Consider the following 23,413-nt stretch of genomic DNA (forward strand, 5'->3'; position numbering starts at 1 on the left):
GAACTAAGGAATCAGATTAAATCTAGACCTTGTCTCCCTTGGCTTATTTGTGTCTCTAAAACCTGGAGTGTTTTAGTAAAGGAGATTATAATTTGTTTGGAGAAACATGACTGTGGGAGTATTAATTTTTTTCTGTTCTGATAGATAAGGAAAGCCAGAGGGAGAAGGAGAAGCTTGAAGCCGAGCTGGCTACTGCCCGTTCGACCAATGAAGACCAAAGGCGACACATCGAAATTCGTGACCAGGCCCTAAGCAACGCCCAAGCCAAGGTGGTCAAGCTGGAGGAAGAGGTATGTCTGAGCCTACAGGTAGCAGATAAGCCTGAGGGTGGAAGACCTGGGAGCCCAAATGCAGTTGGGGCTCCCAGTTTGGGTTAGTTAACAGCTGTGCAACCCCAAACAGGAAGGTCCCACAATGGTATGGAACTCCCAGGGCAATTTATCAAAGGACTACAGATCTGTTCCCTTGCTCTTACTGGTGGGGTTTGAGAACATAGGTGCATGATGTGGTGACATTACCAGATATCTGTATGCAACAATAGAGCCTAACTTTGACAAATGTAAGGGCCCAGACTTCTAAGCATATGATATATATATATATGATTAGTTTTGATGTAGTTGTTTAATTGCAACACTATACTGTCTGCATGTGAAATACAGGGAAGTTGGTTGCTGGCCCGTCATTAATTTCAGATGTCTGGTATCAAATTGCACTGGAATATAATTGTGAGTTATGCAGGACGGTGGGAATGAATGTGATCCAGCAAAAATACGTTAGTAAGAAAATTTTGCACCTCATGGTTATAGATGCTAAAATATTTTGCATTTCGGGGCCAGGTAGACGTACAGCTGGTAGTGAGCTTGCCTTGCATGCGGCTGACTGAGGTTTAATTTCTGGTATTGGAGGTAACAGGACTTTTATCCCTGTTACCTACCAACCATTTGTGTCTTCTTGTCCTTATCTCTTCTTATTTTGCAGGGATGGATCATTTTTCTTATCTATTTTTTAAATTTTTACATTTTTATGAAACCATTGTGAATTACAAGTCTTTCAAAGATGTATTTCAGGGTCATCCCCACCAGCAGTGTTGATCTTCCTCTACCAGAGTTCCCCACATGCATCCCATTCTTGGGTGGATTATTAATGTGCTTTGGGAACTGGGTTTTGAGTTTATGCTTTTCCACCAGCAAATGCCATCTGGCCTAAGATGTGCTTAATGATGTGTTTGTTATATTTCAGGTTCTGTGAAATCAGATTACTGCTCTTCTTTATAAGTTGTTAATATCAGAAATGATACGAAGCTGTTATATTGAAAATGAGCTATAATATATTTATCTAGTATCCAACTCTAAGATAAACTCAGAACTCTTATTAGCCTTTTGCTAGACTTTATATATTCTCTTCCTTTCCCTTTCATGAGTGAAGCACTTGGTAAAATAAAGGAGGAGAAAAAGTGCATTCTAGAATAAGAGACCTGTTTAGAAGAAGTAACTTCTGGGTGGGTATGGTGCAATTCTGAGACAGAACCAAAATGAAAAGTAGAACCAACCACATGCCTCTTCATTGCCTCAGTTTTGCTGATCGTCTCTCTCTTCATCATCATTTGGCTCAACTTCCAAAATGAAATGTGGGTGCATGTTCAGATTTAGTAAGTGCTGAATATTTTCTTTTTTTTTTTTTTTTTTTTTGGGTTTTGGGCCACACCCGGCGGTGCTCAGGGGTTACTCCTGGCTGTCTGCTCAGAAACAGCTCCTGGCAGGCACGGGGGACCATATGGGACACCGGGATTTGAACCAACCACCTTTGGTCCTGGATCGGTTGCTTGCAAGGCAAACGCCGCTGTGCCATCTCTCCGGGCCCTGAATATTTTCTTTTCTTTTACTTTTTTTGGTTTAGTGTTTGGGCCACACTGGGTGGCGCTCAGGGCTTACTCCTGGCTCTGCACTCAGAGATTGCTCCTGGCTTGGGGAATCATAGGCGATGCTGGGGATTGAACCAGGGTTGGCCACGTACAAGGCAAATGTCCTACTGCTGTGCTATCACTCAGCCATCCCCATTATTGTTTTTTTTAGTTTGTTTTGTTTTTGGTGTTTGGGTCATACCTGGCTCAGAATCACATGTGTGCAAGGTAAACACCTTGCTGTTACCACTGTGGTACCAACTCCGGCCCGACTTTTTTTTCCTTCTTAAAAAAATAGGTTTTGGGACCACAGGTTACTCTTGTTTTTAGAGATTGAAACCATATATAGTGGGATTCAAGGCCAGGGCCCTACCTCCATATGCTTTCTCTGGGTCAGCTCAGCATATTTTAATTCAGTGATTAATGTACCAATTTGCCCCTTTTGTTTTCCAACATATTGGGGCTTGATCTCACTACTTTGTGACTCAGATGTGTATATTACATATATTTCATAACATATTAAATCTCAGTAGGCTTTCAGGAAGGGTATTGATAGAGTTTGGGACACAGATTACAATCAACTTGGCTTGTAGGCTTGTTAATCATGAAATCATATACCAGTGTAGTAAGGATATTGATAAGCAGTTTATTTCCAGGCAGCTGTCACTCAACACTTCTCTGAAATATGCAGACTTCCAAGTCTTTTCTCAGCATTTGTTCCAGAGATTTTTAACAGTTTTCTAGAATTCTGTTGTCAACTCTGTGGATCAACAGTTTGTTTATTTTTGTACACATTTAATTTGATTGTAACAAAGCAACTTGTATACTCTATCATGTTTAAAACTGAGCATCTCTCTTTTCCAGTGAAGCAGAAAGAAAATTGAAAAATAAACAGGAAAAAAATAACAATGGAGGATTTCTATTCCAAATAAGTTCCTACAGGTTCTGCTGATTGTCCCATCGAGTGGCAGGGCTCAAGTCATCATTAGGAGAGAATCTCATTTTAAAAGTGTCATTTTAGGGGGCCGGAGAGATAGCATGGAGGTAAAGCATTTGCCTTCCATCAGAAGGATGTTGGTTCGAATCCCGGCATCCCATAGAGTGCCCCAATCCTGCCAGGAGCAATTTCTGAGCGCTGCTGGGTGTGGCCCAAACCCCCTCCCAAAGTGTCATTTTAAACTGCAAGGATGTTTGTTAAACATCACAGTTCAATGCCCACTTAGTCCACCCAAACTTTTTTGTATTTATCAAATTATGTATTTTATTAGTTTATAATTGTCCAAAATATATCTAAAATTTATATATAACTCAATTAAAAAGGAAAGCTTATTTTCTTAAAATGGCAGAGAATCTGTACTGCTCCTCTTCTACTGGCATGGCTGAGAATCTGGACAGACAGCTGGCCAAAGGCCCCAGGACAGACCAGTTAGTCCTGGAGACTGAGAGCCCCCCACGGCAAGCTGTCTTTCAAGGCCAGGTCTGGCATCTGAGCTCTGGGGGGATGGGGAGGAGGCAAATTCCTCCTCATGCTTTTTCATACTGGAGAGGGAGGCTGCAGCTGGACCCAGATGATCCCACATGCCAGGATTCCTGCTCCTCTCCTACTGGTATGGCTGGGAATATGGGCAGACAGCTGGCCAATGGTCTCCTGGGCTGACCACCTAGTCCAGGAGATCGAGATCCCCCCATACCAAACTGGTCTTCAGGGCCAGGTTTGGCAACTGGGCTCTGGGGAGAGGGGGGAGGAGGGAAACTCCCCCCGCCCCCGTATTCATACTGGACCCACTGCAGCGCTGTCTTTTCTTACTAATACTCATTTTTATAACCGCGCGGGCGATAAATATACTTTTTAAGCATTATCTAAAAATGTTCTTCATTCTAGATGGTTCCTAGGAAAGGAAACGGAATACCAAAGATTTGGATGATAATACTCAAATAGATCTTTAAAGTCAGTCTTTATGGATGTGACTTTCCGTACTGACTCCAAGCCGAAATCACAAATAATTCATATATATGTATTGTATATAGCCCCTGTCATGTATTTCCTCTCCCCTACACCTGTGTCTCCTCTATCCCCTCATTTTTCAATCCTGATCCGTTATCTTCCCCTAATCTAACCCTCTTTACCCTCAGCTCCTAACTCGGTAGGCACCAAGACCGACCTCCTGCCCCAACAGATCACCTTCCAGCTCTTCAGTGAAAGACACCCTCTGGGTCCCCGTTCTCATGCATCGGCAAAGAACTACAACCAGCACGCCTGCTGACTCATGCTTGATGGCCCCTCTCATCCCCACCAAATTGTGGACTGTCGCACTATACAGGAATCGGCCTCAGCAAAACTCCCAGCTCAAAGACACTATATGGTCTCGTAATGCAGCAAAGCATCTCTCAAACTTGATTCCAAGGCCTGTGAATCGAAAAGTACCTTGGCTTTTACTCCCCACAAGAATATATCAAAAGACTTAATTGGGAGTCTTATATTGCCTATGGAAACTCAATACCTGTACAACAATACATATTAAGATGTGTATTCCTAAATATACAAGTAGCCTTCTCCACCATTTGATTTATTCGAATACCTTTTCTTTTTAACTCAGTTTTATTTATTTGTTCTATTTCAGTATATACATTTTTCTCTATTCTTACCATTTTTGATGCTGCTTGGCACAAAAAGCCTTGACTGTGATGAAAGCTCAGAACAATACCAGACAACAGAGACAGTGTGTGCAGCCTGGCATCCTTACCCAGAATAGCACCAGCAACACAGTATTACACCATACATTTTTGTATGGGCACAGTAAAAAAAGGGGAAACCATAGACACAGAAACAAGATCTTATCTTCTAGGGATAAGAACTCATTTTTTATAGCAGAAGGATGCCTCCCATCCTGAACATGTGTCATGTGGATACAACCAGTCCCCAGGAGATTGGACAGTGTTAGTCCAATCCCAAACCCAGATCCCCACGTAGAAATAATACAGCTCCAGGCAACACCACCAGGAACTAAGCTCCATTGGGAGAATTTTAACACTACTCTGGCACCAACTTGTGCCAGTTTTGATAAGACAACGAGGAAAGGAAAACTTGACCTAAGACCAGGCTGTCCTATCACATCACCTAACACTAAATGGAAATCAGAAGAGCTATCGTCCTTTGAACTGTGAAAAATAAGAGCACCAATAACAGAAAACTGACTTGGACAACTGTGACTGAACAGAGCCTACCTTGGGACTAATAAGGTAAACCCTACCCTAGGCTGTAGTCCAGGACACATAAAAAACAACAACGGGGCCGGAGAGATAGCATGGAGGTAAGGCGTTTGCCTTTCATGCAGGAGGTCATCGGTTCGAATCCCGGTGTCCCATATGGTCCCCCGTGCCTGCCAGGAGCAATTTCTGAGCCTGGAGCCAGGAATAACCCCTGAGCACTGCCAGGTGTGACCCAAAAACCAAAAAAAATAAACAATAACAACAACAACAAGATGTCTTATTGCAGAGGTCCAACTTGGACAACAGAGACTGAGCAGAACCTTTGGATCCATAATATCCTAGGCTTCAGCTTAGGGACTGATCGAAAAGAGGGAGCAAGTGTTACAGAAGACTGAACACCACAACAATGATGGATAGGAACTTCTAGAACCTAGAGACTCTAACCTGCGCAAATACCAAGATTGCTAGCTACAGTGACTTGATTTTCTCACACACAACCGAGAGGAAACTTTCCTGGCATCGCAGAAAAGCCTTTGGGATGGGGGAATGAGTATATATGGAGCCAGGGGTTGATCCCATGATGGTATGCTTCAAGGATGGAGAAACCCTGAATCTCTTAGGCCACGGGAATTCCCTTTCTTCCCCAATGTTTACTGTTCCTATGAAAAAAAAAGTGGGGGGAATGCCAAACCCTACCACTCCAGCACCCATACTTTTTCTTGTTTTGTTTTGATTTTTTAGTTTTTTACTTTATTTTCCTTCTCTTTTTCTTCCACTTTTCTCTTTTTCACGCTTGTGCTTATTATTTAGAGATTTATTTTTATTTTTATTTGCCGGGTCCATTTTTTCTTTTTTCTTCCATTTTTCTATCTTTTTCTGTCTCTCCTTTCTTTTTTTGGTAGTTGTCACCAATTTTTTTCTCCCCTTTGTCTTATCCTTTTTATCTCCAATGATGGTGGAATGGATGCTCAATCTACAACAAGCTGTAAAGTGGAGACCAGTTGCACTAGCATACTGGGGGGTAGAGGAGGGAGATATGCGATGTATACTGGGAACAGGGGCAGAGGGAGGACAGCGCTGGTGGTGGGAATGCCCCTCATTCATTGTCACTATGTACTGTAAATGTTACTGTGAAAGATTAGATTTGTAACGTTAGTCACAATTAAAAAATAAAAAAGATTTGTGACTTTAGTCACAATAAAAATTAAAAATAAGGGCAGAGACTCTGAATATACATTTTTTTTTTGGTTTTTGGGCCATATCCATTTGATGCTGAGGGGTTACTCCTAGCTTTGTGCTCAGAAATCGCTCCTGGCTTGGGGGGACCATATGGGATGCTGGGGGGGAATTGAACCCTGGTCCGTCCTATGCTAGCACTTGCAAGGCAGACACCATACCTCTAGCGCCACCTCGCCGGCCCCAATATTAATATTAATATTAACCACAATGGTATCTCTTCATACCTATTATAATGAATAGTATCAAAAATATATGTTTGGCAAGTATAAGGTCCACCCAAACTTTTCAAACCCACTTTTGCTACCGTTCTATAGCCTCCTTTTATTATTTTTCCCTCCTTTAATTTTTTTAAAATTTATTTTTCTTCATTTAAACAAGAGAATGTAGACAGATGATACATGTTGAAAAATGCTAAGTGTCTATATTAACATAGAGCCACAGTGTGGTCTCTGAGCCCAATATACAGAGAAAGGAGGGAAAAAGCTAGAATTAAATAACCCTAACCCTGGCCAGCACAGTCAAGCAAGCAGAAGGGTTTTCTTCTTTCCCACAGACCATGGTGGTGTTGATTCCATAGTTTTTGCAGAGATAAGAAGGGATAAAAGTATTTTTTTCCATGGCAGTATGCTTCAAGGGTGAAGAAACCCTGAATTTCTTACGCCAAGGGAATTCCTCTTCTAATTTCCCTAATAGTTTGCCTATGCAAAGAAGAAAAAAAAAGTACAAAACATCATATCAGCCCTCCTTCCTTTTGCTTTTTCTTTTTGTTCTCCTGGTGGTTTTGTTTGGTTGTTCTTTGTTGCTGCAGTGCTTTTTTTGTAGTTGCTGGTCTTGATTTTTTTCCTTGATTTTTGTTTCTTTTTTTGTTTTGGCTTTTTGGGGGTTTCTTTTTCCCTTTATTTTTTCCCTTCTTTTAAATTGATATTTATAACTTCTAGATCGACTCCTCCCAGTGTTTTGTTTGTTTTTTTCTTTTTTCTTTTTCATTTTTTCAAACAGAACCACATAACCATAACACATAACTTGAATACCACATAACTTTGAATCATCCTATTCTGCCTCATAAATTGAGTGGAAAAAAATGGATGGTATGAGGATAAAACAGTCATATGTTCATTGAATAGAAATAAAGAACGATCAGACTTAAACAGCAAATCCAAAGCCAACGACAACAGAATCGATGCCCTATCTTTAACAAGCTATACAGTGAGGGGACCACTTACACTAGTACTCTGAGGCCAAAGGAAGGAGATATGGGATGCATGCTGGGAACAGGGGTGGAGGGAGGACAACATTGGTGGTGGGAATGCCCCTGATTCAATGTCACTTTTTACCTTAAATATTACTTTGAAAGACTTGTAATTCATGTTGGTCACAATGAAAATTATTTATAAAAAAGAAATTGGGAACAAAAAGTGGTAGAGATCTTTTCCCTCCATTCAATTCTGTTCTAGGTATTTCCCCAAATGAAGGTGAGAATCATGGTGTTAAAGAAGCAAAGATACCTCAAAAACAGGGAGCACAAGAGGGATGGAAGGGGGTGGAGACTGCACCTAGCTCCAGGAGATTGAAGGAAATGAGAAGGAATTAGTGTGTCTGTTCTTTGTCCTCTTCATCATCCTCTATTTCCTCCCCCGCCTCATCATCTTCATCTTTTTCACTTTCATCTTCATCTTCTTCATCAATACTTTCCAATCTTTCTTGTTATCTTTTCTTCATTAAAGAAAAAAATCGCATTAAACATTCGCATATTCCGAGCAGTTCCCTTCGGGGTATGCAAATGTTTAATGCAACTTTTTGCGATTTTTTTTCTTACTAATGCGATTTTTATTGCGAATATTTGGTAAGGGAAATTGCTTATGCGGACCTGCCTCACCCCGACTTTGCCTCCTGCGGCCCCCAGGTAAATTGAGTTTCAGACCCCTGCTATTGGTCGTGTCATGATCTTCCTGATTAGTTTCATTAGCCAACTTGAATTCATTTTATTTGTTGTTTTCAATAATTCTTTTTTCATTTATTTATTTATTTATTTATTTATTTATTTATTTATTTATTTATTTATTTATTTATTTATGCATGCTTTGCGGCCAGCACCCTTTGTTGCTCAGGAGTTCCTCTTGGCTGTGCACTTCTTGAAAAGAGGGATCGGAGAGAGAGAACATCTATAGGCCACCAGCCGGGAATCGAACCTACGTACTTCCACGTGCTAGGCACCCACTCTACTAATGAGCTATCTCTCAGATATCCCTGTCTGGCATGCTTCTGGAGAACTTATATGCCTCCTTCAATTCCTTTGAGTTGCGCAGTACAAAAAAATTTTTTTGTCTTCTTTTTTTTTTTTTTGGTTTGGGGGGCACACCCACTTATGCTCCGGGGTCCCTCCTGTCTCTGTACTCATTGAAAAGAGTAGGACGCCGTCCGAGCATCGAACTGGGCTCATGGGCATGCCAGGCGGATGCCCTACCCTTGTGCCATCAGTCCACTCGGTCTGTCAACGGCTCTCCTAATACCTTTATCTCTAGGGGCGACGGCGACGAATCCATCGGCTTTGGTTGGTCTGGGGGGTGGGAATGGGAAGGGACACTTGGATGGGCCACAACCAATCAGCAAGGTCTGGGGGCCAGTGACCGCCACTATGGGCTGCAATGTTAGTCTCAGATTTTAGGGGGGGCTATAAAATATCCCGGTGACGCTCACAGGTCCCTCCTAGCTCCTGGCAGGCTCAGGGGACCCAGACCAACGGAAGCCGAGGGATGGATTAGTCGCCATTGCCGCTAGAGATGAAAGTCTTAGGAGAGCCGTTGGCAGACGGACTGGACGCATGGCACAACGGTAGGACGTTCGCCTGGCATGCCCACGGACCCCGGTTCGATCCTAGAGGGCATCCTACTCTTTTCTTTTCTTTTTTTTTTCATCCTACTCTTTTCAATGAGTGCAGAGAAAGGAGGGACCCCGGAGCATAAACAGGTGTGCCCCTCCCAACCCTAAATAAATAAATAGAAAGCCAACAAAATATTTTTTTGAAACGCACAACTAACAGGAACTGAAGGAGGCATTTAAGCTCTCCAAGACCAGGCCGGACAGGGTCTGGAGACATAGCTCATCGGTAAGGCATCCGTCTTGTATGTGCACGAACTTCGGTTCGATGCCCCCGGTGTCCTACAGCTGAGCTATGTCTCCAGACCTCCTTTTCTTTTTTTTTTTCCAGTTCTCCTTTTCAATGAGCGCAGAGCCAGGAGGAACCCTTGAGCCTCCCTGGGTGTGGCCCCCAAACGAAAACCCAACCACAGTGACCTCAGAATAAAAATCTATCCTGCAACCTGATTTAATATCTTCACACTGTCCCTTCAGCTCTTGGCGAATAATGCCAACGCTTCTTCATCCTCCTCCCCAAGCAGTACAGACACTTGTGGATGGTTGACAACTGTGGGGACCCTAAAACTGGGGAGCTGTGTGATCGATTTTGAAAATATGGCGGAGTCCATTCTGTTTCTCTTCTACTTTCAAAATCTCCTCCCTGGCTTCTTCAAGTCTGTTTCATTTTCTACTTCATCGATCGCATACTCAATTGCTTCCTGTGGCTCTTTTTCTACAGCTCAGGGCCTCCTCGGCCTTGGGGGGTACTGCTGCATCCCGGGCCCAGGTGTGCCCAAAATCGCAAGTTGCCACTTTTGGGGGCCATGCTGGTGCTGGGGTTCCGGACCAGTGGTGCCAGAGTACCTAGTAGTCCCAGCTAAACAGTTTAAAGCTAAAACAGTTTAAAGAAGTTCTAAATGTTGCAGTGGGATTTATTTTTGGTTGTTCATGTCTGTATTTCTGTGTTTGTTGCCAAGGATTGATCTCAGGTTCTTACTTTTGTTTTTTGTTTGTTTGTTTGTTTTGGGGGTTTTGGATCACACCCAGATGGTGCTCAGGGGTTGCTCCTAACTGTGGACTCAGAAATCATTCCTGGCACACTGGGGGAACTGTAAGGGATGCTTTGGATTGAACCCTGGTCTGTCCTGGGTCATCTGCATGCAAGGCAAATGCCTCAGTACTATGCTATCTCTCTGGCCCAGGCATATATTTCTTAAAGTTGAGAGTCTGCACTGATACATACATCATAGTCGTTCCAGAGGTCACAATTTATATACTGGTTTATTCTTAGTGTGACATTCTGTAGGTCTCTACAAATGTATGTCATTACACAGATTATTTTATTGACCTAATTCTTTTCTATCTATTCCTATACCCCAAATGTACTTTTTTAATTAATTTTTTATTTTAAATTATGACCAAATGCACTTTTTAATCCTTCATAAATATTTCCAAATTTATTATTCTGTCTCTGAAAATCTTAGTAAATCATACAATTTTAGGATAAATCAGAGATGATGTATAGATAGATTTTATTGTCCATTATATAGTGGATAACCTGAATATCTTCATTCCAAAATGTCTTACCCTATGCATTCTTTATTACATGTTTATAGATGGTGTTTGATTATTGGTTTTTAATGTTGTAGCATTTGGAGCCAGAGTAGTGATTTCACTTATGCCCACTATGTAAAAATGATTTTACAAATAAACTATGAATGACGGTAAATCACAGGGCCTTACTATTTAGTAAAAATGAAAGTTAAAATGGTGATTTGTTAAAATTGTAGAGACAAAATAATCTGGGGATTACAGATAGGACATAGGGTAAGGTACTTGCCTTGCATGCAACTTCTCCCAGTCATATCCTTCCTTGCCATTTCTTTGGTGTTTTACAAACTCCTCAAGAGTATGATCCCTGAGCACAAATCCAGGAATAGCCCCTGAGAACTGCCATATGTGTCTCAACTCTCCTCCAGCCCTCAATCTTTGGAAAGACATTGATAGTTGTTGGAAGAATAGAAGAGATACTATATTTTATTTTTGGGGGGGGGGGAGCCACACCCATTTAATGCTCAGGGGTTACTCCTGGCTAAGTGCTCAGAAATTGGCCCTGGCTTGGGGGGATCATATGGAATGCCAGGGATCGAACCGTGGTCCTTCCTTGGCTAGTGCTTGCAAGGCAGACACCTTACCTCTACTGTCACCTCGCCAACCCCTATATTTTATTTTTGTATTGTTTTATTTTGTTTGGTTTTTGGTTTTTGGGTCACACCCGGTGGCACTCTGCCTTATTCCTGGCTCTGCACTTTGCTCTTGGCAGGTCTGGGGGACCATATGGGATGCAAGCATTCAAACCAGGGTCCATCCTGTGTTGGCCCCAAGCAAGGCAAATGCCTTACCACTGTGCTATCTCCAACCCCTAAGATGCTATAGTTTAGTATTCACTTGCAGAGCTCAAATTTTTCTTAGTCACAAGAGGGATGAGATCTGTCAAATGCTTGGTGATAATTTAATTCACTGCAAAATAAGAGTAAAATATCATTTTTTAAATTCAAGAATATCTGCCCTATTCAAGTGTTTGTTTCTCTACTTTCTCTCAGTTTTATCTTTTTCCTTAAAAATGTATCTGCAGCAGGCTGGAGACATAGTACAGTGGTAGGGTGCTTGCCTTGCACACAACTGACCCAAGACAGACAGTGGTTCAAATTCCAGCACCCATATGGTCCCCCAAGTCACTCACGAGCAATTTCTGAGCACAGAACAAGGAATAACTACTGAGCACCGCCAGATGTGACCCAAAAACCAAAAAAAGAAATGTATCTGCAAATAAGAATGACATATGTTCATAGTTTTCATTTGTCAAAGTAAATTTTTATGGATATGTGCTTATACATACATTTTTATTCTACTGCTAATATGTGCTTCATTCACTTGTCTTCTTCTCTTAGACAATTAGTAATGACGAGTCATCTAATGAGCACTGAAGCAAAAGTAAGCCGTATGAATGAAGATAGAGGGGCCCTATCCTTAAATAATTTATCGAATACTACCCTCCAGTGGGTAAATGAACTACTCTATCCTTATATCTCAGGATGATTCAGATGATTAAAAAATTAAAAGTGAATGGTCATGAACTGAAAGTTCAAATCCCCATTTTCACCACATGTGCTGAGCATGATTCTGAGTTTCACTTCTATAATGTCCAACGCCCAACCCATCACCAGTGTGCATTTCCTGCCCACCCACCAATATCCCCAGTTGTATTCCCCTGCTTCTCTCTGTGGCAGACATATTTCTTCTCTCTCAGTCTCTCTCTTCCCCTTTTTCCCCCTTTAAACACTGGTATGCCATATTGTTACTGAAGGGGAATCAGGCATCTAATTTTATCACCTTACAGTTCTGGTATGGTTCTTGTTCTTTCTGATTATTCTTTTATAACCATTCACTTTCTTCACTGTGTTATTCCTCTAGTCATGGGAATTTAGTGTAAATAATGGACTTAGCAGAATTCTTCTAGGGGACCATGGATATTGGGCTCTAGATCCAAGCCACTACCTTGCTTTGAATATTTCACAGGCGGACATTAATTTTCTGGAACACTAAACACAAAAAGTATGATCCTTTGGAGAATACAAATATTGTATGTTCTGACTCTTATATTTGTGTACACATAAATGAAAACAGAAAGACTATATTTTTATCTCCAAAAATGCTTACATATATACAATTCCTGTATCCCATTTTGCTTAATTTTAACTCTTCTGGCTCTTGGTTGTGTGATTTTTTTGAATCAATGAATTGGACTTGGAATAGTACTGGAGGAATATAGAACTGAAAAAGTGAAGCTATAAGGGATATTTTTCATTCTCCAATTATTGACAGCAAATAGAATGGCAGAAGAAAACAGTTTTGATTACGCTGATCATTGTTGGTATAAATAGGCACCTACACTGGGAAAGGAAAGTTTTGTTTTGTTTTTGTTTATTTGTTTGCCTGTTTGGGGACCTCACCTCACTCAGCGGTGTTCAGGAGTTATTCCTGTCTTTGTGCTCAGAAATTACTCCTGGCAGGCTCTAGGGACCACTGCAATGCCGGGTCAGCCTCTTGAAAGGCAAATGTGCAAATCACCATTCTATCCCTCTGGCCACAAGAGAAGTTTTTTGTTTATTTTAATTTCCTAGGAAAATGCCCTATAGGCATCCTGATTGAAATTCTTATCCACCTGTTTACTAGGCTAGAAGCAACTAATTCTTAGAATAAAAAGAAATGTAAAAAATACATTTTATGTATATTTGTTTTCTTTCTAAAAACATGGCATAAATCTGATAGAAAAACAGATTTTTCTTCCACCTACAGAAAGTTGGGTGATTTTTAAATTGGGAAGGTGTACTTTCATAAAGGGTACTACCTGGGGCAAGAGCAGTGGCGCAAAGGGTAGGGCACTTGTCTTACATGCAGCTGACCCAAGACAGACCATGGTTCTATCCCCAGTGTCCCATTTGGTCCCCCTAGCCTGCCAGGAGCAATTTCTGAGCACAGAGCCAGGAGTAACCCCTAAGCGCCACCAAGTGTGCCCCCCCCCAAAAAAAAAGAAAACTTGGGTCCATAGATAGTACAGCTGTAGGGTGTTTACCTTCCGTGTGGCCATCCCATATCATCCCCCGAGCCTGCCAGGAGTGATTTCTGAGTGCAGACCAGGAGGAACTCCTGAACACTCCTGGGTGTGACCCAAAAACCAATCAATCAGTCAATATATAAATAAAGTTTAAAAAATACAATAAAAATTTGAAAACATATTAATTTAATTTTATTCTCTTACTTGATTTTGGGGTCACAACTGGCTATATAGAGGGCTTATTCCTGGCTATATTCTGTGATCATTCCTTGTCATGTTTGAGGGATCATGCTCAGTGTCTGGGATCCAAATTGGCTTGACTGCATGTATACAAAGTTTGTCCTCCAGCCCTTTGGAGCTATCTCTTCAACTCTAGCTAAAAAGGTATTTTTATTTTGTATGTATTTGTTTTAGTTTGGGGGACACTGTCTGTATGTTGCTGAAGTGCCTCTTCCTGATTGTGTCCAGGAGACCATGTAGTACCAGGGATTGAACCCAGGGCTCCTGCCTGCAAAGCACAACCATTTGAGCCCTTTAAGCATCTCCCCATTTCCTCTTCTCAGTTACTTAACTGGCATGCTCTGTTCTACTCAGTTTTGTTTTGTTATGTTTCATTTTATTTTAGCCACAAAGACCAATGCTCAGGGGCTACTCCTGGCTCTGCAGTCAGAAATCAGTCCTGATGATACTCAGGGGGACATAGGGGGTGCTTGGGGATTGAAACCTAGATCCACTGAGACTGGATACAAGGCAAACACCCCCTAAGGGCTGTACTTTTTTCTATGGCCCCTCTACTCAATTTTCATTGTCATAGAGGTAAAATTTGACTTCCAAGTTATAAGGCACAAAAAGAAGTTACATGCAAAATCACTTAAATAAGTGTTTTTACTTTTTTGAAATGGCTTTTAGACTTGAAATGAGAAAGTATCTTGTTTAAGTGATTAGTCTGAGTTCTAATTGAGCCTTTAGATATTATCTTAGAAATTTCCAGAATAGAAATGTAGAGGCTGCATTTCATTTTAGCAGGTTCAAGAATAGGCCAAAATTGCAAACAATGTTGTGCTTTTTTTTTTCTTTTTCAATTGAAGTAACATTGGTTTATAACATCAGAGATTTCAGGTGTGTACCCATTTATAAATGAGCATGTTCAGTACCAGAATTCATAGTTCTTACTTATCATCCTGCAGTTGATTCTCGTTTACCTACCCTATTTTCCCTTCCTACATAGTGGCTACCATTCTGTTCTTACTGTCTAAGAGTATGGTTTTATTTTCATAGTTTCTTTTACTTATCTTCATATTATGAGTGAAATCATGTGGTATTTATCTTTCTTCATCCAATTTATTTCACTTACCCTAATGCCCTCTAGATAAAATGTTTTATTGAAAAAAAACTGATTTCTGCTTTTGGGGCAGTGTTCTTTGGGCCACATATGTTCATATGATAGATCAAGGTTTATTTCTGGCTCTATACACAGCAATCACTCCTAGCTTGCTTTGGAGACCATATGGAGTGCCAGGAATGAAACTCGATCAGCTATGAACAAGGCAAAAACTATACCTACAGTACTATATAGCTCTGGCCCCTGGATTTATTCTTAGAGTGGAGTCATATTTCATTATGTATGTATACTATATGCTTTTGGTTCCTTTTTGTATTTGGGCTGTGTCTGAAGGTGTTCAAAGCTTACTCCTGGCTCTGCACTAAGGGATTACTCCAGGTGGGCTCAGGGTACCATATGGGATGCCAGGAACAGTGCCTGTGTCAGCCATATGCAAGGCAAGTGCTCTACCTGCAGTTCTATTGCTTTGGCTCCCTGTATGTACCACACACTCTTTTATTTTTGTTTATTTTTTATTTATTTAAACACTGGTTACAAGATTGTTTATAATACAGTTGGTTTCTTTCACAGATATAAAGTTGTTCATGATTGAGTTTCTGTCATACAATATCCAACACCCTTCACCAGTGCACAAGTCCCCCGATCAAGATTCCCATTTACCCTCCTACCCTATCCCCTGCCTGCCTCTAAAAACTAAGATACTTTTCTTTTCTCTCTTCCCCTCTCTCACTTATTACTCTCCTTTTTCCCCTTTTAGATGTTATAGTTTGCAATATTGTTACTGACGGATATCATGCCTATCATTTATCTCCTTTCAGCACCCAATTCTTGTCCAGAGAGATTGATCATTTCCATTTATCATTGCCATAGTTGTCCCTTTTCTGCCCGAATTGCACTCTTCCACTATTTGTAGCAAGCTTCTTTGTACCATGGACTGGTCCTCCTGGACCTCGTTTCTATTGTCACTGAATATTATGACCATACTACCTCTTTTTATATCCTACAAATGATATCTTATGTCCTATCATTCTCTGTCTATACTTCTCTCTCTGAGTCATTTTGCTAAGCAAATGATTCTCTGTATCCATCCATGTATAAGCAGATTTCATGACTTCATTTTTCCTAACAGCTGTGTACTATTCCATTGTGTTTCTCCACTTTTCTGTTCTTGGCTCCCAGGTTGTTTCCAGATTCTGGCCACGGTAAATAGTGCTGTGATGAACATAAGAATGCAGAGGGCTTTTTCTACATTGTATGCCCCATCTTCTTAACCTGTGTCCTTTCAATAGAGAACTATTAGGAAAGTGTTAGTCAATGAGGCATAAGTCATTTTGAACCTGTATGTAGCAGTTTTAATTTTGAGCAACACGAAGTTTTTAGGGGAGTATTAATGATTATTGAATGATTGTCTGAACCACAGACTTCAGACTCTATATTGCTGGTCTGCTTATTATACCTTAGCAACCAAGTACTCTTATTTTCTCACTTTGAGAGTGTAAGGACAGATGGGCACATGCCAACCTCACATTCACAGACACAGACCTATTGCCTGACTGGTTAGGGCCTAGGCTGTGTGTTAACTATGCCTTAACTGCTCATCTACATTGCCTGAGGTCAGGCTGGCCTGGGAAAATAGAGCCTGCCAATCTTCCCAGAAGAAAAGGGACACCAGGGAGGCCCAGAAACTGATACTGATTAGGTGCTTTGTTTAGGGCGGCCTTGATCCATTTGAATTATGCTAAGTGTTTTATGCGACATGTGTATCCTTTGCTATCTGTATCCTGAAGTTGACAGAACAATGTGTTCAGTGCCAGAGACTGTAAAAACTCTACAAACCCCAAGCTCGGGTCCTAACCTACATCCTGCTGGTCAGAAGTGGTTGGACCCCAGCATGCTGGCTTAATAATAAACCCCGCTTTGTGACTTGCATTGCCAAGTGGTCTCTTGGTCCTATGACTGGGTTGTTTGCAGGAACCTAACAAGAGGAATGGCCTTCTTTTCATACCATATTAAAGTAATCCACCAAAGAGAGTCCCCTGTGGTGCTGAGGGTTGTTACTTGTTTTGGGGGGGCTTGGGGTTTGCTACTAGAGCTCAAGTATTGATTCTGGGGAATTGATTCTGGGCTTCCCGCATGCTACGCACGTACCCCAGTTGTTTGAGCTATCTCTCTAGCCCTATCTGTTATTTATTATTTAGTGTTTTTGCATTGTAATCACCACATTCAGATCCCTCTTCCCCTGGAATATACTGTCTGGATGTGAAGAGTAGAGATCAAGACATCCATTAATGGAATCATTTTATCTAAAAATACTTGTCATCTAAAATTAGTATGATGGTGGAAATTGGCCTCAGGTAAACAGAGATGGGTATCAGGAAGAGGGGACTCCAAATTTCTATCCCTAATAAGCATGTCAATGATGATACTTGGTAACCTTCTACCAATCACAAAGGACTTTCTCACCGTTGTTGGGGACCCTGATGTGAACACTCTGAATGGATTGAGAACTGCATAAATGAGCATTTTAATCAATTTCCTTCTTTGTTCCGACTTTCTCCACATGGATTTTCAGCTAAAAAAGAAGCAAGTGTATGTAGATAAGGTTGAAAAGATGCAACAAGCACTGGTTCAGCTGCAAACAGCATGTGAAAAACGTGAACACCTAGAGCACCGTCTCCGGACCAGACTGGAGAGGGAACTGGAATCTCTCAGAATCCAGCAGGTATGGAAATGGGATGAAATGAGATCGTTCCTAATTGTTTTGTTAGTACTTGACATGAGGAAAATACCATGCTCTTGTTTACCATTGGATTTTTACTCACCTGAGCTGGTAGCAGAGTGCTTCCCAATAATCAATTTGAAACCTGTTTTCTTAGATTCCTATTTCAGAAAAATATGTCATGCTTGTTATAACTTTTAGCCTTGATTTTTATCTAAATCCCAGTATAAAAATACATTTTAATATAATATCAATTATATAATATATAGCATATTATATAATTATATACTATAATTTTAATATAAATATTTATATTTATTTACCTATCTACATTTATTTATATAGATATATATTATCTATATATTTATCTAAATCCCAGAATAAAAAGACCTTATAAATATAGATAAAAAGTGAAGATGCTATTCCTAGGTTTCTGGACCTTTTAGAATTGGAAATGAATACTTTTTACAGTAATCTGGCCATACCTCTCTTCATCTGAGAATGAGAGAAAACCAAAACCCAGAAGAGATGCTTTAGTTAAGGCTGTGTGCCAAGTTTGCGGCAAGAGAGGAAGCAAATACTAGATTTTTCATCCCATTTTTATCATGGGCCATGCTAGAAAGCAGGCTGGGTGGTGTGCAAGTCCTGACCATTGATCCACCTAGCTCTTTTACTGCTCCATGGGGCCTCATTCAAGCCTCAGCCAGCAAGTCTTAGCAATTTGAGAGAAACCAGGAGCCCTATTGCTTCTGAATCAGAATTTAACTGAAATAAACTGGTACTCATCCTCTCTTGAGGAGAGGAATTGTTCAAGTGAGACTCTGGGACCATCTGCTTGTAACCCGAGGCTTTCTGGTACCTCTCTCCTCCAACAGCGCCAGGGCAATACTCAACCCACTAACGTTTCTGAGTACAACGCGGCTGCCCTAATGGAGCTCCTGCGTGAGAAGGAGGAGCGGATCCTGGCCCTGGAAGCTGATATGACTAAGTGGGAACAGAAATATTTGGAGGAGAATGTGATGAGGCATTTTGCATTGGATGCTGCTGCAACTGTGGCTGCTCAGAGGTAAGTAGTTGGGCTGCTTGAATCTCTGAAGGACCTTGATGTGCAGTGGCATACAGAAAAGTGATTGAGAACTAGATTGTACAGTGTGTGCTTATTTCTTGCCCCCACCCTGGTTGATGCTTCAGTGTATTATTTCTCTGCTGTGGGAAAAGAGGGCTCTGGGAATTTGAAGTTACTATGACCATAATGACAGAAACAAACAAACAAAAAACATTGTGAGCATCATGACAACTCTAGACCAGTTTTCCCCAAGGACCAGAGCAGGTACAAATAGGATTAAACGAACATATCTGTACACCTCTTTTATCGTATGTAGGTTCTTCGGCTATCCTGTAGGTTTTTCTGCTTAGCCGCAGATTCGGAGTGAAAGACTCAGGAAAAAATGCCAATTTGAAATTAATCGTCACGTGTAGTGGCTGCTGCCAATTGCTCACTATTTCGAATCATCGCTTGGAGAAAGAGGCAAAAAAGTTCAATTGATAGATATAGAGCTTGTTGGAGATACAGATGCTTCTCTGCTGGTATGGTCTGGTGCTGGGTATCTTAGGTAGGGACTTAGGTACTGTATTCAGACATCAGACAGATTTCCATCTAGAAAGTTCTTTTGAAGAGCTTTTTTTTTACTTTCTTTAAAGAAAATGTGCCAGAGAGTTGAAGTTGATCATAATACATTTGTTTCCAGATACTGAAAGAATAGTTATTGGGGAAAAAAGTAAAAAGGAAAAGAAAAAAATAAGATAAAAAGTACAGTAGCAAGCTGTATTATTGAAGTGATTAATAACAATGGCAGTAGGTTTTAGTAATAAGCTCTTACTAGCTGTCCATTCAGTTAAATTGCTGTGTTTATATAGAGACAAGAGCATCAAACAAATAAAGTTGTACAGAAATTCAAAGCACTATTTCCGATATTGTGACTTTTGAGGGAAATAAACTCAGCTGTCAGGCCTCCTGTAAGAAGGAAGATATGGGAGAAGGTCTCCCATCCAAGTACTAACCAGGCCCGACCCTGCTTAACTTCCAAGATTGGAGTGGAAGGGGGGGCATTGTTGGTAGGAATGTTGCACTGGCGAAGGGGTGCTCTGTTTATGACTGAAATTCAACTACAATCATGCTTGTAATCATGGTGCTTAAATGAAAATTTTCTATTAGAAAAAAATATATGGGAGAAGGGTGTCTGCACTCACTCATAAAAGGTGCGATCAGCCCAAAGACCGGTTTCTCTGAAGTTTGGTCAGAATGGGGTCCCCCAAGTGGACTCATAGAGGGAATATAAAACAGGGCCATCGGAAAATGGTGATTCCAGATGGTGGAGGAGGCAGCAGTAGGCTTCGGTAGGGCAGGGCCTTGGCCCACATTCTCCCAAATTGGCCCGCTTTATGCCATGTGGGCCAGCGTATCCATGATCTTTCTTGGCTTAGTTTACATCTTCAAGGAAAGAGTGAGTCTAAGGATCTGACCAGCTTCTAACATGGAGACTATGTTTGATGGCGAAAAAACTGTAATATTTTGTTGAGTGCATGAAATGACATTTCATTTCTTTCTCTTTTTTCACAATAACAAATTCATTTATTAAATAATTACTGATAATAATTCTAAGTGCTATAATTACTTTAAGAGGATATTGTCTATTTGTAATACATTGTCTTACAGTATTATTTTTTCCAAATAATATTTTTTCTTTCTTTCTTTTTTTTTTTATTTAAACGCCATGGTTACAGGATTGTTCATAATACAGTTTTCTTTCCCCACAGATAAAGCATGATTGAGTTACAGTCATACAATGTACACTGCACATTCCACTACTGTGCATTTCCCACCACCAATGTCCCCAGTTTTTCTCTCACACTCCCCGATGCCCTCTTCCCTACCTGTCTCTGGGGCAAATATTTTCCTTCGCTCTTTTTCTCTCTTCTTTTCCCACACTTTTAGACACATTGGTTTGCTATACAGTGCACATTTTCCACCACCAATGTCCCCATTTCCCTCCCCTCCGCCACCTGCCTCTGGGGCAGATTTATTTGTTTATTTGTTTGTTTGTTTTTGTTTTTTTGGGGGTCAGACCCTGCAGTGCTCAGGTGTTAATCCTGACTGTGCACTTAGAAATCACCCCTGGCAGGCTCGGGGTACCATATGGGATGCCGGGATTTGAACCACTACCCAAACACCCTACCCTACTGTTGTGCTATCTCTCCTGCCTCTGGAACAGACATTTTACCTCATTTTCTCTCTTTTTTGACACTGTAGTATGCACTATTATTAATGATTGGGTGCCATGCATGTCACTTTATCCCCTTTCAACATCCAGTTCTTATCTAGAGTGACCAGTTCCAACCATCGTTGTCATAGTAGACAATTCTACTCTAAGTAGACTCATGACTCTGTGGCAAGCTTCCTATCACTGGCTGGTCCTCCTGATTTCTAATAACTCTGGATATTATTACCATATTGACTTTTATTTTTCCATATCCCACAAGTGAATGACATTATTTTTTGTCTTATCCTTCTCCCTCTGGTTGATTTCACGCAGTTTGATAATCTCCATGTCCACGCCTGATACACAAACTTCATTTTTCCAAACAGCTGCATAGCATTCCATTGTGTACCAATGATTTAGCCAGTGATCTCTTGTCAGGCTCCTGGGTTGTTGTTTCCAGATTCTGGCTAATGTAAATAGTGCTGCAGTGAACATAGGAGTGCAGAGGGCATTTTTGCATATTTTTTAATTTTGCGTTTTGTCTATATTTTGTACTCCTATGAGTGATACTACTGTTGGAGCATATGAAAGTTTAATTTTAATTTTTTGAATAATATCCATATAGTTTCCCAGAAATTTGGACTAGGCAGCCTTCCCACCAACGAGTGAGTCCCTCTCTCTCTGCATCCATTGATCCCAGCATTGGTTGTTCTTATTTTTTTTTTAATTTTTTAATGTGTACAGTACCAGTCTCTGGCATGAGATGTCTCATTGTTTTGTTTTGCTTCTCCATGATGATTAGTGATTGGAGCATATGTGTGTGTGCCTTTGGTCTATCTGTATTTTTCGTTTGTTTGTTTTGGGGCCACATCCAGTGATACGAAGGGGTTACTCCTGGCTATGAGCTCAGAAATCGCTCCTGGCTTGGGGGACCATGTGGGACCCTGGGGGATGAAACCACTGTCTGTTCCACACCAGGGCTCCTGACCCCCTGTCTATATTTCTTCTTTGAGGAGATATTCATTTCTTCTCCCCATTTTTGGCTAGAATGTAATTTTTTTTGTTGTGAAGTTCTGTTTGTGCCTTGTCTGTTCCTGTTTGATGGATTTCACAAATAGTTTCTCCCATTCCAAGGGTAGTTAGTTGGTAACCTAGACATTGTTTCTTTCCTTTGAAGTTGAAAGCAGCTCGGTTTAATGGAGTCCCCTTTTTCTTTGTTTCCACTTGCATTTTGCCCCACCCGAGCATCCATCTTTAAAGAATATAGAAGTCTTAGCAGTTTTGCATTTTATATCCTAGATTTATTTTCCTTGCTACTTCACTGGTTCATGTCTTCATTAACTGTTGCTGGGATTATTTTATTATTAACCGCTTATTAAGCGTGGCTCATTCCAATGTATTGGTCCTCTAATTTCTCTACAGAAATTCAGCAAGCAAATATCAGCAAGTGATAAGGCTATTTTCTTTTCTTTTTCTTTTCTTTTTTTTTTTTTTTTTTTTTTTTTTTTTTGTTTTTTGGGTCACATCCAGCAGTGCTCAGGGGTTATTCCTGGCTCCAGGCTCAGAAATTGCTCCTGGCAAGCATGGGGGACCATATGGGACACCGGGATTCGAACCGATGACCTCCTGCATGAAAGGCAAACGCCTTACCTCCATGCCATCTCTCCGGCCCCCAAGGCTATTTTCTTAAAACAGAGATTGCATAGTTTAATTCCTGAAAAGCTCTCGGTGGTTTTCAGTGCCTATTGAAATAACGTTCGATCTAATTTCTATGAGAATTACTTATTTACTTGACTGATTATCTGTGAGTTGCCTATAGTTACGGATAAGTCTTATTCATGTCACTGCTCTATAAACTCCTGGTAATTTTAAACACGTTACTCTCCTTATGGGTGAGTTCACACATTACATACATTAAATAAACAATTGTATTCTACAGAGAGGAAAAAATATACTTGAAGTTTAAAAGGCCACTAGAGGGGCCAAAGAGAGAGCACAGTGGTAGGGTGTTTGCCTTGCACTCCACCAACCCAGGATGGATCTGAGTTCAATTTCCTGCATTCTGTATGTTCCCCTGAGCCTGACAGGAGCGATTTCTGAATGCAGAGCCGGGAATAACCCATGAACACCTTGCCAGGTGTGGCCCCAAAACCAAAATAAATAAATAAATAAGTGTTTAAATAAAGAAGACCACTAGATGTATTAATTAGGAGATCGTGAGGATATTCTATAAAACAATGTAAGTAATATGGTACAGGGTTAATGTCAG

The 23,413-nt window shown here is 40.8% G+C and overlaps 1 protein-coding gene across 1 annotated transcript in view; it reads left to right on the plus strand.

The window, feature by feature from the left end:
• AMOT (angiomotin) overlaps positions 1-23,413 on the plus strand; it is a 107,974-nt gene that overhangs the window by 62,480 nt on the left and 22,081 nt on the right. Inside the window, exons 6-8 of the mRNA XM_049767556.1 lie at positions 145-290; positions 17,738-17,887; positions 18,760-18,950. Of these exons, the coding sequence (XP_049623513.1) occupies positions 145-290; positions 17,738-17,887; positions 18,760-18,950 (487 nt within the window). The remainder of the gene's footprint in view (positions 1-144; positions 291-17,737; positions 17,888-18,759; positions 18,951-23,413) is intronic.

This window comes from Suncus etruscus, chromosome X (genome assembly GCF_024139225.1).
Source record: "Suncus etruscus isolate mSunEtr1 chromosome X, mSunEtr1.pri.cur, whole genome shotgun sequence".
Lineage (NCBI taxonomy): Eukaryota > Metazoa > Chordata > Mammalia > Eulipotyphla > Soricidae > Suncus > Suncus etruscus.